Source organism: Podarcis vaucheri (genome assembly GCF_965113315.1).
Source record: "Podarcis vaucheri genome assembly, chromosome: 13".
Taxonomy (NCBI): Eukaryota; Metazoa; Chordata; class Lepidosauria; order Squamata; family Lacertidae; genus Podarcis; species Podarcis vaucheri.
Genome location: NC_138751.1, coordinates 51,375 through 67,057, shown reverse-complemented (window position 1 = coordinate 67,057; position 15,683 = coordinate 51,375). Strand labels below are relative to the sequence as shown.

The 15,683-nt window shown below is 49.8% G+C and overlaps 1 protein-coding gene across 1 annotated transcript; it reads left to right on the top strand.

Annotated features, from left to right (window-relative positions):
- The first annotated feature begins 357 nt into the window (after positions 1-357).
- LOC309517578 (uncharacterized protein) lies at positions 358-15,433 on the top strand. The gene is made up of 6 exons (XM_082196795.1): positions 358-459; positions 1,097-1,602; positions 1,800-1,881; positions 2,074-2,147; positions 2,723-2,849; positions 10,305-15,433. The coding sequence occupies exons 2-6, from the start codon at positions 1,132-1,134 to the stop codon at positions 11,375-11,377; spliced, it is 1,827 nt and encodes a 608-aa protein (XP_082052921.1). The 5' UTR covers positions 358-459; positions 1,097-1,131; the 3' UTR covers positions 11,378-15,433.
- The last annotated feature ends 250 nt before the right edge of the window (positions 15,434-15,683 follow it).

Below are 15,683 nucleotides of genomic sequence, written 5' to 3'. Positions count from 1 at the left end.
ACCCTCAGGACCTGTCCAATCCTCCAGTCCTATGATTCCAGGATGGAGTTTCCTGCTTCTCGCAAAGCCTTTTCCCCTGCATGCTGCTCTGCCTGTTTCTGTTTCCAAGGAAGGAGCAGCACAGCACGTCAGCCAAGAGGATCCCCCAAAATAAAACATCTCTGGGGGTGCGCAACACATATGGCTCCTCCTGGGTTCCTGCTTGATAAAGAGAGAGAGAGAGAGAGAGAGAGAGAGAGAGAGAGAGAGAGAGAAAGCACCGAGGGAGAGAGAAGCAATTCTTTATATGCTTGGCTTTGAAAGGGTTAAAAGGAACTGAACTGGATTCCTAGACAGGACCGGAAATAAGGGCGGGGGCAGATCCTCCAGAGCCGAAGCCTTCTCACGTCCCTTCGTGCAAGGGGCGGGGCTGCGGAGGGGGCAGCTGTTGTCTCTCTGCTCTGCGCTTTCTGGGATCTGGTGAGTCTCTCCTCTCTTCTGCTATGGGGTGCATGGGGGGGGGAGGGAGGAGAGACGGGGGTCCCAAGGCTGCAGGGAAGGATGAAGGCGAGTGTTCAGCTCCCCCAACCCCACCCAGAACACAAATATTGGACCCGCAAGGGAACTGACAACCAAGGCGACTGTTCTCAAGGGTAGATGTGGGGATTCAGTGAGGTGGGGTAGATCCATGTATGCCACTTGGAGCACCTTGGAGAAAAAAGTGGTGAGATAGAACTGCCATTAATAAAGAGAGGGAACCCAGCCCATAATAGGGCTTCTGCATTTTGGACCAGCCTTCTAGGAGGGCAAGAGGCTTACTTCACCCTCTTTCCTTTTTTTCTTGAAGAAAGCTGAGAGTGTGGGCTGTGGGGCTGTCCAGCTCTGGTTCCTAGGGAAACACTGGATGAGTCTTGCTAGGAACCAGAGCTGGGCACTGCCTGACACTGTGTCCATTTTATAATACACAGGGCTTTTTTGTGGCCAGAACTCACCAGAACTCCATTCTGGCACCTCTCAGGTGGGCGCCATTGTCATTCTAAGAGAAGGAGGGAGGTGTTCACAGTGAGTTCCAGCATCTCTTTTTCTAGAAAAATAGCACAATGTGTTTGCTTTGTAGCATTTGCCTGCACCTCTAATTTGGACAGACAGAACATGGCAGAAGAAAAATGGAATTCCTTTCGCTCTCCAGAAGGCTTCCTGAAAGCACAGACGGATGAGCAATACTTAGCGGGCCCTGAAGCAGGAAGAGGCCATGCCATGGAAACTCGGAGCAGTGGGGGATTCTGGAAAAACTCCATGCAGAAGGTTCTGAGTGAGGAGGACACCTTTCGCTCAGAGGTGCAGAGGCAGCAGTTCAGGCAGTTCTGCTACCAAGAGGCCAAAGGACCTCGAGAGGTTTGCAGCCGACTCCACCACCTTTGCCACCAGTGGCTGAAGCCAGAAAGGCACACGAAAGCTGAGATGCTGGACCTGGTGATCTTGGAGCAGTTCCTGGCTGTCCTTCCAGCGGAGATGGAGAGCTGGGTGAGGGAATGCGGAGCAGAGACCAGTTCCCAGGCAGTGGCCCTGGCCGAAGGTTTCCTCCTGAGTCAGGCGGAGGAGAGGAAGCAGGCGGAGAAGCAGGTGAGAGAAACTTTCCTCTGGATACCCCAAAGGGCTGTGAACAGGAGGGAGAGTATCCCAAAATGCTCTAGTAACTTTGCACCCCTTTTTGGAAACCATCCAAGGAAGTATATCAGATAACCTTACATTTTAACTCTGCGATTCCTTTTCTTATCCTTCTCCCCATTTTCTGTTTTGAATCCTTTTTGCTGTTTTAGGGAAGGATTACCTTTGCAGAAAGTGGCCTGGATTCCTCTGAAGCAGAGCGGACTTTGTTGGACATCAGAGAGAGGCCACTGGGTAAGGAGGAAGGAGCTCATTCTCCGTTTGATCACATTCTATCTATTCTGAAACTATCTGTGGGTTCTTTGAATCTTTTGGGGAAAGCACTTGGGGCCAACTAATATGAAATGGGTACAAACATCAAAACGCACTCAGCCGGGGAGAAGCATCATGCCCTCCTGGCTTCCCACTTCCCTTTGTCTCTCACAGGTAAAAGAAGGATGCTGACAAGATCATCTTTTCATGGTGGCAGAAGGGAAGCAGTGGCTGTGGAAACAGATCAGGTAGGGGGAAGGAGCCTTGTGGGGAAAGAGGAGGAGGGGTGGGGCAGCCAGGGTGGTTCTGCCCCTGAATGAATCTCTCTTATCCTCTTGCCTTCTGTCAAAGCTTCCCTTAACAAAGGCTGAATATACCACTAGAGAATGTTTATGTGCTGAGAAAAACAAACAGCTATTTCTTCCTAACTCCTTCTGAATGTCACTAGCATATCTATCAGTCACTGCAGCCTTATTTCCATGTTTATCAGTGAATGCTAAAATAGGCTTCTAAGAAAATAACATACCACAAAAAACAGTGGCCTGGATTCACCTAGCCAGGCTCATCAGTTGCTCCATGGCATTTCCCCCTGTCTCTTACCTCTTCCGCTGCCCACTGTTCCCCTTGAACTTGGATTTAGGGCATCTGCAGGGTCCCCTCCCAATATACACAATAAAATACACAATAAAATAATTCCATTAAGACATTAAAAGATGCATCCACACTTAAATTGTGCAGCAACAAAATCCAATTAAAACAACAGAACAATGTGTAGCAACTAGTCTTTGTGCTGTCTGAGAGGAGGGCATTCTTTTTCTTTCAGGGTTCGCTGTACTTTGAAGATGTCGCTGTTCATTTCACAGAGGAGGAGTGGGCGTTGCTAGACCCTGACCAGAGAGCTCTGCATCAGGAAGTCATGGAGGAGAATAATGGGATCATGGCCTCTCTTGGTAAGGCTCCCTGTTAGATCATAATATCTGTTCTGAAATTCAGTCCATATCTCTATGTGACAAACCTCCCATGTTTTGATAGAGCTCAACGTTGCGACTTACAGCACCTGAGATTCTGACATCCCCACAGGAAACCTTGAATGGAGGGGTTTTGACTGTTTTGTCTGTGAATATTCTTCCTCCAGTTATGCCTTTTTAACTGTAGGCTGTGCTGCCCGAACTGACCAAGCCTTTTAAAATGTAGGCTTCACAATAGTTAGGGAAGTTGAAATGGTTTCTGTCAGGTTTTTTGTCTTCGCTTCTGCTTGCGTCCATTTTTGATTGACCAAAGAGACGTCTGACAATGAAGATGGAGCAGATTCCATGGTTGGACCAAATAAAATCCACCTCAGAAAAGAGCCAGGTTTTTTGAATCTCAAAGGCAGAGAACCTGTAGGAAGGTGTCACATCTAACTCCCTTCACTTCACCCTCTATCACAAGCGTTAATGAGCATTATTCAGTACAGTGGTACCTTGGGTTACATACGCTTCAGGTTACACACTGTCAGAGCTGCTACCAGGTCCCAGCTCACATAGGACCACGCCACACAGCGTCCACTTTAAAAGAGTCTTTATTGAGTTACAGGTTTCATTTCCGAACTGCAGCGTGCAGCTCTACACCTTCTGCTCTAGGTCGGCGAAGACCCGTCTGAGTCCCCGCCTCTTGCACACCAGCTTAATACCCTAGCCTTGCTCCACCTCCTTCGCCTCTCCCTACGTCTCTGGGTCCTTCTGCCCCCCTGGGCCTCCTCCCTTCTACTCTCCTCTGACGCTGACCCCCCTGATCCTTCTGCCTCCTTGCGGCGGGCTTTAGGACCTGGCTCACTCTCCGGGCTGCTTACTGCTCCAGCTTCCGCTGCATTTGAACTTGGCGCGCGCGCCCAACTCTCTACTTTCCTCTTAACCGTTGCCTCGCTCTCTGAGGAGGGCGTGACCACCCCTGACTCGTGCCCTCCCTCCTGCTGACAGCCTCCGGAACCCGATGCCTGGCTACCTTCCTCCCTGCTGCTCTCAGTCTTGAGCGTGGGTCCCGACTTCCAGCTGCTGCCGCCCTCAGTTATGAGCGTGGGTCCCGACTTCCAGCTGCTGCTCTCTGAATCTCCTCTGTTCCCTTCCTCCTGGGGTGTCCCCCCGGATCCCCCCCTTGCTCTGCTCACTGGGGCTCCCTTTTGGGAGTCCTCTGACTCACTGCTTAGGCTTGGAGATCTCGGGTCGTCATCATCACTCATTCTCCCTTCGGCTTCCTCCCCCTCGCTCTCTGTTTCCACCCTTCTCTGCGTCTCTGCTTCTGAACCCCTGACATCCATCCCCCCCTCGAAGCCCCCCCTTCCCCCCTCCCCGCTGTCAGGTGTGGGTGCTGGGCGCTCCATCATCATGGGAGGGAATGCTGGATACAGGTCGCTCCCCGTGGGTGGCCGCCAACTGAAGACCTCCGAGTCTTCCCCCTCGCTGTCGTCGACGTTGACTTGTTGCTCTTCCATCTCTGTACCGCCGTGCTCGAACCCGAGGTCCTCCCCGAACACGTCCATGTCAGTCTCTGCGTCGGTCGCTCGACCTGGCATCTCCAGCCACTTCCTGCGCCATCGCTCCTCTGGTCGATCGTCCCACCAATACGAGTTGCCTGATGCCGAACCTGCCGGTGAACCTTCTGGGGAACGGGTGCTCCGTGCGGGTTCCCCTTCTGAGTCGAATCCATGGAACGTGCTGGAAGAAAGTGTGGGTGTGAACAACCAGTCGTCGAAGAAGCTCGCTGGCATGGGTTTGTGTGGGAAGAGGGCATGAAACTCGTCCTTGAGCAGGGGTTCCTCCAAAGCGTAGTCTGGTACCCAGCTATTGGCGCTGGCCCGGGTGCCCTCTCTGGCTAAGAGGTATTCGACTCCCTCTTCCCCCCATCTGGAGTCCAAAATCTCCGTGACCTCGTTGATGTGGTCCTGGTGCTTCACCTCCCGCGTCTCCGTCCGTTCCCGGAGCGGACTTGGCGCCGTCCCTGGCTCCTGGAACCTGTGAGGTGCCTTGTAGGGAGTGAGCACCGACCTGTGGAACACCGGATGCATTCTGGAACCCTCCGGCAGCGCCAGTCGGAAGGCTACCGGGTTGATCTGCGCTTCGACTTGGTACGGACCGATCTGCTTGTGCCCCAACTTCTTCTTGGCAAGCGACCTGGTCGGCACTGCGTGGGCTGCCAACCAGACCCAGTCTCCCACTTGGATCACTTCGCCAACCCGCCTGTGCTTGTCAGCTTGCACCTTGTAGGCGTGCTTAGCTAGCTCCAGCTGCCGTCTGAGTTGATCGTGGACCGCCTGCAGCTCTGACGCGAACGCGTCCGCCGTCTGTGGTTCTCCTTCCCCCACTCTCTCCAGTCCCGGGAAGGTTCTGGGATTCCTCCCATTGTTGGCAAAGAACGGCGTCACTCCTGTGGACACGTGCTTCGTGTTGTTGTAAGCGAACTCGGCTAGCGGCAGGTAATCCACCCACGTCGCAGGCTGTTGATTGGCATAGCATCTCAGGTACTGCTGCATGATGGCATTGACCCTCTCTGCTTGCCCGTTGGTCTGCGGGTGTCTTGCTGATGCCAGATTGACCTTGACATTTAGAAAACCCATCAGCTTCTGCCAGAAAGACGAGATGAACTGGCGTCCGCGGTCGGACAGGATAGACCGTGGCAGGCCATGCACTTTGAACACGTGATCTATGAACAGTTTGGCGGTTTGTTCCGCCGTGGCCACCTTCGCACACGGAATGAAATGTGCCATCTTGGTGAACAAGTCCACCACCACTAGCACAGCTGTCTTGCCTCTCGAGTTGGGTAAATCCGTCACAAAGTCCAGGGCCACCCTCTCCCACGGTTCAAACGGTGTTTGCAGCGGTTCTAACAGTCCCGCCGGTGGTCTGTGTACCGGCTTGGCCCTCTGGCAGGTGTCGCACCTCGCGACGTAGTCCGCGACCTCTCCTCTCAGCCTGGGCCACCAGAAGTCTCTCGCGACTAATTCCATCGTTTTCTCTGTGCCAAAGTGACCGGCCGTGGGTGCGTCGTGCAACTGTTGCAGTACCTTGGCGCGAAGGTCGTCTCCTGGTACATAGACAGCCCCTTTGCGTAGGAGCAAGCCGTCCCGCACCTGGAACTCGTCCGTGGTAGCCGTGCCTCTGAGCAGTTCCGCCATCTTGTCTTGCGCGAATGAGTCGTCCCGCAATGCACGTCGCACCGCATCCAGGTCTACTGTAGCTGAGGCACACGCCCACGCCGTCGGTGCGAAGATGTGCATGGCCGCCGCTGGCGTCACCTCTTCTAGGTATTGCGGTTTTCGGGACAGTGCATCCGCCATGATGTTGGTGTCGCCTGGGACGTACTCTATTCGGAAATTGAAGTCAGCAAAGAACTCCGCCCAACGTATCTGCCTCTGGTTCAGGAACTGAGCCGTGCGCCAGTGCTCCAGATTCTTGTGGTCCGTGCAGACCTGCACCGTGTGCTTGGCGCCGATTAGGAAGTGCCTCCACGCCTTGAAAGCTGCATGAATGGCCAGCAACTCCCTGTCCCAGATGGTGTAGTTCTGCTCCGACTTGCTGAGCTTTCTGGAGTAGAACGCTCCCGGCCGCCACACCCCCTGCGGGTCTCGCTGCAGCAGGACAGCTCCCACGGCTCTGTCTGACGCGTCTGTCTCTACCCTCAACGGTTTACTGGGGTCGATATGCAGCAGTTGCTTCTCCGATGCGAAGAGATGCTTGAGCGCTTGAAAGGACTGTTCCGCCTGCTCCGTCCAGATGAATTTCTTTTTTTTGGAGCTGAGCGTGTCCGTAATTGCTGCCGTTTGCATCGCGAACCCCTTGATAAACTTGCGATAGAAGTTGGCGAAGCCGACAAACCGCTGGACCTCCTTCCGGTTGCGCGGGCTTTTCCAATCCAATACCGCACGAACCTTGGTGCTGTCCATGGCTATCCCCTTGTCCGACAACTTGTATCCCAGGAAATCCACCTCCGTCGTGTCGAACTGGCACTTCTCCAGCTTGGCGTACAGTCTATGTTGTTGCAACCTGCTGAGCACCTCCCTCACGTCCCGGTCGTGAGCTTGCTGCGAGTCAGAGAAAATCAGGATGTCATCCAGGAAGCAGACGCATGTCTTGTAGAGGAGTCCCTCCAACACGTGATGCATAAAAGCTTGAAAACAGTGAGAGCCATTTTGTAATCCAAAGGGCATAACTCTGTATTCGTAGGTGCCCAGCGGTGTGAACATGGCCGTCTTCCACTCATCGCCCTCCCGCATGCGGATGAGATTGTACGCCCCTCGCAGGTCCAACTTGGTGAACACGCGTCCCTTGCGCACCGTCGCGAGGAGGTCGTCAATCCTGGGCATGGGGTAATCAGACGGTTTGGTCATCTGGTTCAAAAGGCGGTAGTCCACAACTAGTCTTTTTTGGGGCGTGTCTTTCTTTTTCACGAAGAAAACGGGACTGCCCCCCACTGCCTTGGACTCTCTGATGAAGCCACGCTCCAGATTATGCTCGATGAACTGTTTGAGTTCCTGCATTTCATCTTCAGACATGGAGTATAGCCGCCCCTTCGGCAGCGTCGCCCCCGGTAGGAGGTCAATCTTGCAGTCATATGGCCGGTGAGGGGGTAGCTTGTCCGCCTCCTTCTCGCAGAAGACCTCCAAAAAGCTCGCGTATTTGTGGGGGACCGCTTGCAACGTTCCCAACTGCAGTTGTGATTCCTCCTCCTCTCCCTCCCGTCGGGGCAGGATGCAGTGTTCTGCGCAATAAGAGGAGCCGAAGATCAGTTGTCTCTGGTACCAAGCCAGTGTCGGACTGTGCCTGTCCAGCCAACTCATGCCCAACACAATGGGCGTGTCCGACAGTTGGGTGACATTAAAACTGATGACTTCCCTGTGGTTGCCAAGGCGCATCACCATCGGTGGCGTCTGCTTCACCACCTGCCCCCCTAGCAACTCTCTGCCATCCACTGTGACGACTTGCAGGGGCAGAGTGGCAGGCAATAGCTGTATAGCGTGCTGCTCCACAAAGCTCTGCGCTATAAAGTCTGCGTTGCTTCCAGAATCCACAGAAAGCGGCACTTCGATAGTGACGCCATTGGGTAGCTGGAGAGATGCTGTGAGCTGCACTACTGGTTTGGGTGGGAGGGGATCCGTGGGTTGCAAGATTGCTGGGGACTGCTTCACAGATGCGTCTGGCTGGGCCCCAGTGCCTCCGTCTCCAGCCAGACATCGTCGTTTCCCTGCTGTGGTTCTCCTTGCTGCGTTGCTGCAGTCACCATTGCTGAGGCTGCAGTGTGCTTGTGGAGCCTCCGGGGACACTCCTTCGCCAAATGGCCTGGATCCTCGCAGATGTAACACTTCCTGTTCCCTCTAGGAGGCTTCGCTTTCACTGCTGCCGGTGCTAGGGCTCTGGCTGCTGACTGAGCCCTTGCACCTCCAACCTCCATCGGTTCCCCTCCCCCTCCTGGCGGAGGTGTGGATTGCGCACGCGCTGCTTCCCTCGGAACGAAAGAGAAACTTCTCGCTGCTTCGCGCCCTCCACGTCCTTCATCTCTGCACCATGGACGTTCTTCCAGCCTCACCCCCACAGTCAGCGCCCTTTGGACCACCTCCTGCGTGCTTCGGGGCCTCTCCCCCCTTGCAATTTCATCCTTAACCGCTGAACTTAGACCCTCCCAGAAGAGGTCTCTGACAGGGGGCGAATCCCGATCCCATTCTAAAGCACTGACCAGCGCAAAAAATCGGGCGTGATACTGCCGGACGCTCGCCCTCCCTTGTTCTAGTCCATGAATCTCCCGTCTGGCAAGATCCACATCAATAGTAGACAAAAAACACGCATCCATCGCTTTGATAAAGGCATCTGCATTCTGAAGCGCCGGATCTTTATCCCTCCACAAATTGCGCAGCCAGGCTTTGGCATCCCCATGCAAATGGGACAATATGAACCCCACCTTCTCTTCCTCATCTCTAAAGTCTTTTGCCAGCAGTTGCAGTGCGCACATTACGTCTGCTCTAAAATTAGGGTACTGTTGCAAAGTCCCATCGAAGTGAGCCACAAGCCCTCCTGCTCTCCGTGCCAATCCCACGCCCTCCGGTCTGGGTCCCGGTTGCCCTTGCTTAACAAGCATTTCAAACCTGGCGTGTAGGTCTCTGTAGGCGGCTGTAGTCTCCTCCTCCCGTTTCTTGGAAGCCAATACCTCTGAGGACAACTGGGTCACTGCCTCTTGCAGCGCGGAGATCCTCTGTTCTTCCGTCATCTTGCTAACCTTTGTGAGCTCGCTTACAGACACCCCTCTTCCTCCCCTAGCGGCTTCTGCTCCCGCTGCGAGGTTTCAGGTTTCTGAAGCTTTGAAGAGACGGGTCTTACTGTCAGAGCTGCTACCAGGTCCCAGCTCACATAGGACCACGCCACACAGCGTCCACTTTAAAAGAGTCTTTATTGAGTTACAGGTTTCATTTCCGAACTGCAGCGTGCAGCTCTACACCTTCTGCTCTAGGTCGGCGAAGACCCGTCTGAGTCCCCGCCTCTTGCACACCAGCTTAATACCCTAGCCTTGCTCCACCTCCTTCGCCTCTCCCTACGTCTCTGGGTCCTTCTGCCCCCCTGGGCCTCCTCCCTTCTACTCTCCTCTGACGCTGACCCCCCTGATCCTTCTGCCTCCTTGCGGCGGGCTTTAGGACCTGGCTCACTCTCCGGGCTGCTTACTGCTCCAGCTTCCGCTGCATTTGAACTTGGCGCGCGCGCCCAACTCTCTACTTTCCTCTTAACCGTTGCCTCGCTCTCTGAGGAGGGCGTGACCACCCCTGACTCGTGCCCTCCCTCCTGCTGACAGCCTCCGGAACCCGATGCCTGGCTACCTTCCTCCCTGCTGCTCTCAGTCTTGAGCGTGGGTCCCGACTTCCAGCTGCTGCCGCCCTCAGTTATGAGCGTGGGTCCCGACTTCCAGCTGCTGCTCTCTGAATCTCCTCTGTTCCCTTCCTCCTGGGGTGTCCCCCCGGATCCCCCCCTTGCTCTGCTCACTGGGGCTCCCTTTTGGGAGTCCTCTGACTCACTGCTTAGGCTTGGAGATCTCGGGTCGTCATCATCACTCATTCTCCCTTCGGCTTCCTCCCCCTCGCTCTCTGTTTCCACCCTTCTCTGCGTCTCTGCTTCTGAACCCCTGACACACACGCTTCAGGTTACAGACTCCGCTAACCCAGAAATAGTACCTTGGGTTAAGAACTTTGCTTCAGGATGATAACAGAAATCGTGTTCCGGCGGTGCGGCAGCAGCGGAAAGCCCCATTAGCTAAAGTGGTGCTTCAGGTTAAGAACAGTTTCACGTTAAGAACGGACCTCCGGAACAAATTAAATACTTAACCTGAGGTACCACTGTATTTGGAGCTCCATTTCTTCCTTAGGCTCTAATCCATTTCTGTCTTTGTTACAGGTGGTGATGAATTGGAAAAGAAGAACAAGGGAGATCGTGACAACATCCGCACAGTGGAGAAACCACATAAATATTTGGAGTGTGGAGAGAGCTTCAATCAGAGCAGCCATCTCACTTCTTATCAAAGAATTCATACAAGGAAGAAACCTTATCAGTGCTTGGAATGTAGGAAGAGCTTCAGTAAGAAGGAAAGTCTCACTTCCCATAACAGAATTCATATGGGGGAGAAACCACACCAGTGTGTGGAATGTGGAAAGAGTTTCAGTCGGAACGCCCATCTCATTTCTCATCAAAGAATTCATACAGGGGAGAAACCTTATCAGTGCGTGGAATGTGGAAAGCGCTTCACCCAGAAGGAAAGCCTCAATTCCCATCAAAGAATTCATACAGGGAAGAAACCACATCAGTGCTTTGAATGTGGGAAGAGCTTTTATACAAGCACAAACTTTCATCGCCATCAGAGAATCCACACTGGAGAGAAACCCAATCAGTGCTTGGAATGTGGAAAGAGCTTCAGTCAGAGGTCCCATCTCACTGCCCATCAAAGAATTCATACAGGGGAGAAACCTTTTCAATGCCAAGAGTGTGAAAAGAGCTTCAGTAAGAGGGCCCATCTCACTGCCCATCAAAGAATTCATACAGGGGAGAAACCTTTTCAATGCCAAGAGTGTGGAAAGAGCTTCCGTCGGAAGGAAAGTCTCACTTCACATGAAAGAATTCACAGAGCTGAGGAACAATATAAATGTTTGGAATGTGGGAAGAGCTTTAATACAAGCACAAACTTTCGTCGACATCAGAGAATTCACAGTGGGGAGAAACCTTTTAAATGCCAAACGTGTGGAAAGAGCTTCAGTCAGAAGGAAAGTCTCACTTCCCATCAAAGAATTCATACAGGGGAGAAACCATATAAGTGTGTGGAATGTGGAAAGAGCTTCAGTCACAGCTCCACTCTCACTTCCCATCAAAGAAATCATACAGGAGAGAAATATCAGGGTGTGAGGGTGGGTGTCAGGAGCAGGTCATCAATAACTCACACGGTGTCAGTGAAGTTAACTCTCTATTCAAAGAAATAAAACAGCTCAGGAGGCCAAACCTAGTGAGCACAGCAACTCTTTCCATTAGTTCTTGACCCAATGAAGCAGTTGTGAGGACCTAAGGTCCCCACCTTCCCACAGTTCCTTAAGTCACCTCCTGCCCCGGTTCCTTCCCAAACAATCTGAGATTTCTTTGCCTTGTCTGTCTCTGCTCCTCCCTCATCACTACTTTTCTGGTCCTAGAAGATCAGCGGTAGAGTAGCTTGTTGCTGCAGGAGGGGGAGACTCCCTGTTTTTTCCACCAGCCTGACTCATCTCTTCCTCTTGGTCTCGCTCCTCTCCTGCTTTAGTTTCTGCCTCTGGTTCTGGACTGCTCTCTGCCACAGAGTCTTCCTGCTCACTAAACCCTGTTAGCACTTCAGCTTCTGACACCTCCTTCCCCAAGTCTGCTTTCACTTCTCTCTCTGGCTGCTCATCATCGTCCCACCGCCAGTACCCAGGGTCTGAGCTATCTTCCCTTGGGGGTTCCCCAGCTGATGCCTCCCACCACTCCTCTATGACACAGTGTTTGGAATGTAGAAAGGGCTTTAATACAAGCACAAACTTCCATAGTAATCAAAGTATTCACCATGGGGAGAAATCATTTCCATGTGAGTGTTAAAAGAGATTCTGGTTACATATCCTGTTGGTATACTAAGGTGTAAGCTGTCAAGCCCTCCTCAGGGCTCCCAAGGATCTTCAGAAAAACATGAATTCTCCAGAGACTCCTGGTGAGCCTGGCTCTCAGAGAAAGTTGGAGTTATTCTCAATGCAGCATCACGTCTGAACTGAAATCTCTCTCTGCCTCTTGATGTTACACAGGCACCGTGGCTCTATGCTTTGTTCAGGCAATCCTTTCTAGATGCATAGAAGTTGGTGTGCTTTAATCTTATGCTATTAGTTCTAATGTATTTATGATTTTAATTTTAATATTGCTGTTTAAATGTTTTTTATTGATAATTTTAACTTTTCTAGATAAGCTGGTTAAATGTTTTGTTACCAGTTACCAGCAAGTGGTATTTTATTCAATAGAAATATTTATTCCAATAGAAGTAAATCAAGGGTGCCCAAACTTTTTTCAAAGAGGGCCAGATTTGATGAAGTGAACATGCATGAGGGCCGGCCAAAGTTGCTGAGCTTATTTGGGGATTTTACCCCAGGACATACCTGAAGTAAATAAATCCCACCCCCATGGGTGGGTGTGTTAGAAACCTGTTTTTTTTTGGGGGGGGGGAATGCTTGCAACTGGGACTTCTTGCCCAGCCAGAGTACGTAAGAAATAAGGACTGCTTTCTTTGTGTGCCTGTTCCCTGACATAAGCAGAGCAGCTCTCTGCAACCTCTCATTTAGATCAATAGACTTGGGAGTTGGCCTAAGCAATGAAGCATGCTGGGATCAGCCTTTCTCTTTGATCTGGCTCTTGTTTCTGGACATGAAATTAAAGACAAGAGCTCCTGACTCTCCAGAACTGAGAAAGAGACTGACCAGGTAAAGATCCCTTAACCATTATCTTTCCTTCTTTTTAATATTTGTTTTTGCTTTGTTTAATATACGACATCTGTTGGGAGTTTCAGGCGGATGGGATCCTAGTTGCAGAGCTTTCCAGGCAACTGGTGTGACTGGATTTGGCTGAGGTTGTAGATGTTGCAGATGTATTCTTAGGACATCAAGTGTCATATCTGAAGCAGGGGAAACTCCAAGTCCCAGGAAAGGAGAGGCAGTGAAAGAGGCTCAAGCTCAGTGCTCTCAAGAGAATCTTCATGGCAGTTCATGAAAATGTGACATTTGGAGCTATATTAACTTTTCCCATAAAGGAAAAGGTATTTGCAGAATTAAGTTTGTGTGGTTTATCTGTGCACCTTATCAAAGAAACTGCAGCTCTTTCTATTGAAAATCTTTCCCTGAGTATACAGTACAGTGAAACATGAGAGGCATTTTGGGTCCCAGTTAATACTAGTGTTAAAAGCCCTGCATTAATTGGGACCCATGTACTTTAAAGTATGCTTTCATGCATGCCTGTATGTATTAGAATTGTAGAGTTGGAGGGAACCCTGAGGGTCACCTGCTCCCTGCAATGTATGACAGGTGGCCATCCAAGCTCTGCTTTGAAAACGTCCAAGGAAGGAAAGTCTGCTGCCTTCTAAGGGAGTCTATATATACCTATGTAATATTGTGGGAATTACACAAGATACACTCTTTTTAAAGTTTAAATAACAAATACTGTAACTTTTACTCAGTGTACTTGCACTTGTTAGATTAAATGTACAAGGCTGGGAGGTATTACTTATGTTGCTAAAACATTTTACATACATCTGTATCTAAGGCAAAAACTGTTACAGATGGACAAACTCTGAGGCAGAACAGAAGACATCTGCTGGTCATTACTGCCATAGCGGCCCCAAGTGACATCACTGCCTCTGGCAGAAGGCATATGACGTCACAGAATTCTTTCTTGAAAAGCTATAGCATTAACCCTTTGCTAAGCATTTTGGATGCTTTCATCCCACATTCGAATCTATACCTATATAGCTACACACACACACAAAATACAGAATAGAAACGTATCAAAATATATTCTGTACAAAATAAATTAATTAACAATAAGAACCCAACACTGCATGGCAGCTGCTGAAACTATTGCTGATCAATTTTAAAGCCTGATTTGTTGTGTTTTGTTGTATTGTTGTGTGCAGTTTGCTGTTGCGTTGTGTTTTTAGTGTATAAAATGCATTGTAAATTGGTTTTGAAAATAAATATATCTGTGAACCATATAAACAAAGGAAGCAACATCCTATTCCTGTTTTAACTATAGGAGCAACTTCACATTATCAAAGAAATTGACCATAACAGATTGGAGGACAATAGATTGGAGTCAATATAATTTGAAGAATTGTATCTGAGGAAGTGTGTATGCACACGAAAGCTTATACCCAGAACAAACTTAGTTAGTCTCTAAGATGCTACTGGACAATTTATTTATTTATTTTGAATGAGTCAATAGTGTCATGCATCAGCAAAAAAAGCTAATGCTATTCTAGGGTGCATCAACAGAAGTCTAGTGTCCAGATCAAGGGAAATAATAGGATCTAATAACTGTTGGAAATGTAAAGAAACAGAGGGTATGTTTTGTATGTTTTATCATATGTGGTGGGAATGCAGGAAGGTATTTTTTTTGGGGGGGGAATGGTTTATAATGAAATGAAAAAAATGTTCAGAGTAACCTTTGTTAAAAAACCCAGAAGCCTTTTTATTAGGTATTGTAGGAGCGGAGATTCCAAAAGACCAGTAAAAAATGTTTATGTATGCTATGACGGCCGCCTGGATACAGTTAGCCCAAATATGGAAAGAAGAAGCAGTTCCGACCAAAGAAGATTGGCAAACCAAGTTAATGGACTAGGCTGAAATGGCAAAACTACCGGTAACCAGACAGCTCAGAAATCAAGATGATAAGAAATTTTTAAAAGAATGGGAAATGTTTATTGCGTATTTGCAAAAGTATTGTAAACAGGTTAATACATTGGTAGGATTTTAAGAACACATGTAATTTTTAGAATATAGGAAATTTGAGGTAGAAAAAATAATTTGGAGTAGAAATGACATGTAATTGAAAAGGCAATTTAAGGAAGCAGAGAGGAGGGAAGTCACAGGATTAGGAGAATCTGGATTTGATGTTGTTGTGTATAATTTTGTTTGTTTGTTGTGTTTGTTGTGTGTGTATGAATGAACATTTCTCTTCAATCAGGCATTGGGCTGATGAACATCCTATATATCCTTTAAAAGGTATTTGTATGGGGGTGGGGTGGGGGTGTTGTTTTGTTTTTGTTTCCATTATGTATTTTGTTTTTTTATCTTGTCTTATTTTGATGTGAACTGCCCTGAGAACTTCAGATGAAGGACGGTATACAAATGTAATAAATAATTATAACAATTCTGTTATATTCCACACCGACATAGTGCTTTTCATAATATGCCTTGCCCATTCTCACACATTTTCTTTCTGAGTTTCTAAACTGTCACCATTTGTATGCAGTTATGTCAATAAATATCTCACATTCATTTTACTTGTAATCTGGACTTTTCTTGCTTCTGGCCCTGGAAGTAGAATAGGGCAATGACATGCATATTGAGCATTCAGCCAGATTAGTTTGCACCAGGTCCGCAGGGAGGTCTCTGGTTCTGATTCAGCAGGGCTCTTCTTGTCTTCTGGTGTTGAAGGGACTGGGGTTCCCAGTCGCCCATCAGACCTGCTTCACTTCAGCCAGGAGGACACCTTCTGCTTTGACCCCCTTTAGGGCCAGCAACCCCC

Excerpts from the sequence above, each read along its gene's own strand:
- LOC309517578 (XM_082196795.1), top strand. The coding sequence starts at position 1,132 with ATGGCAGAAGAAAAATGGAATTCCTTTCGCTCTCCAGAAGGCTTCCTG. Across the intron at positions 1,603-1,799 it reads GGAAGCAGGCGGAGAAGCAG|GGAAGGATTACCTTTGCAGA; the intron begins GTGAGAGAAACT and ends TTGCTGTTTTAG. Across the intron at positions 1,882-2,073 it reads CATCAGAGAGAGGCCACTGG|GTAAAAGAAGGATGCTGACA; the intron begins GTAAGGAGGAAG and ends TGTCTCTCACAG.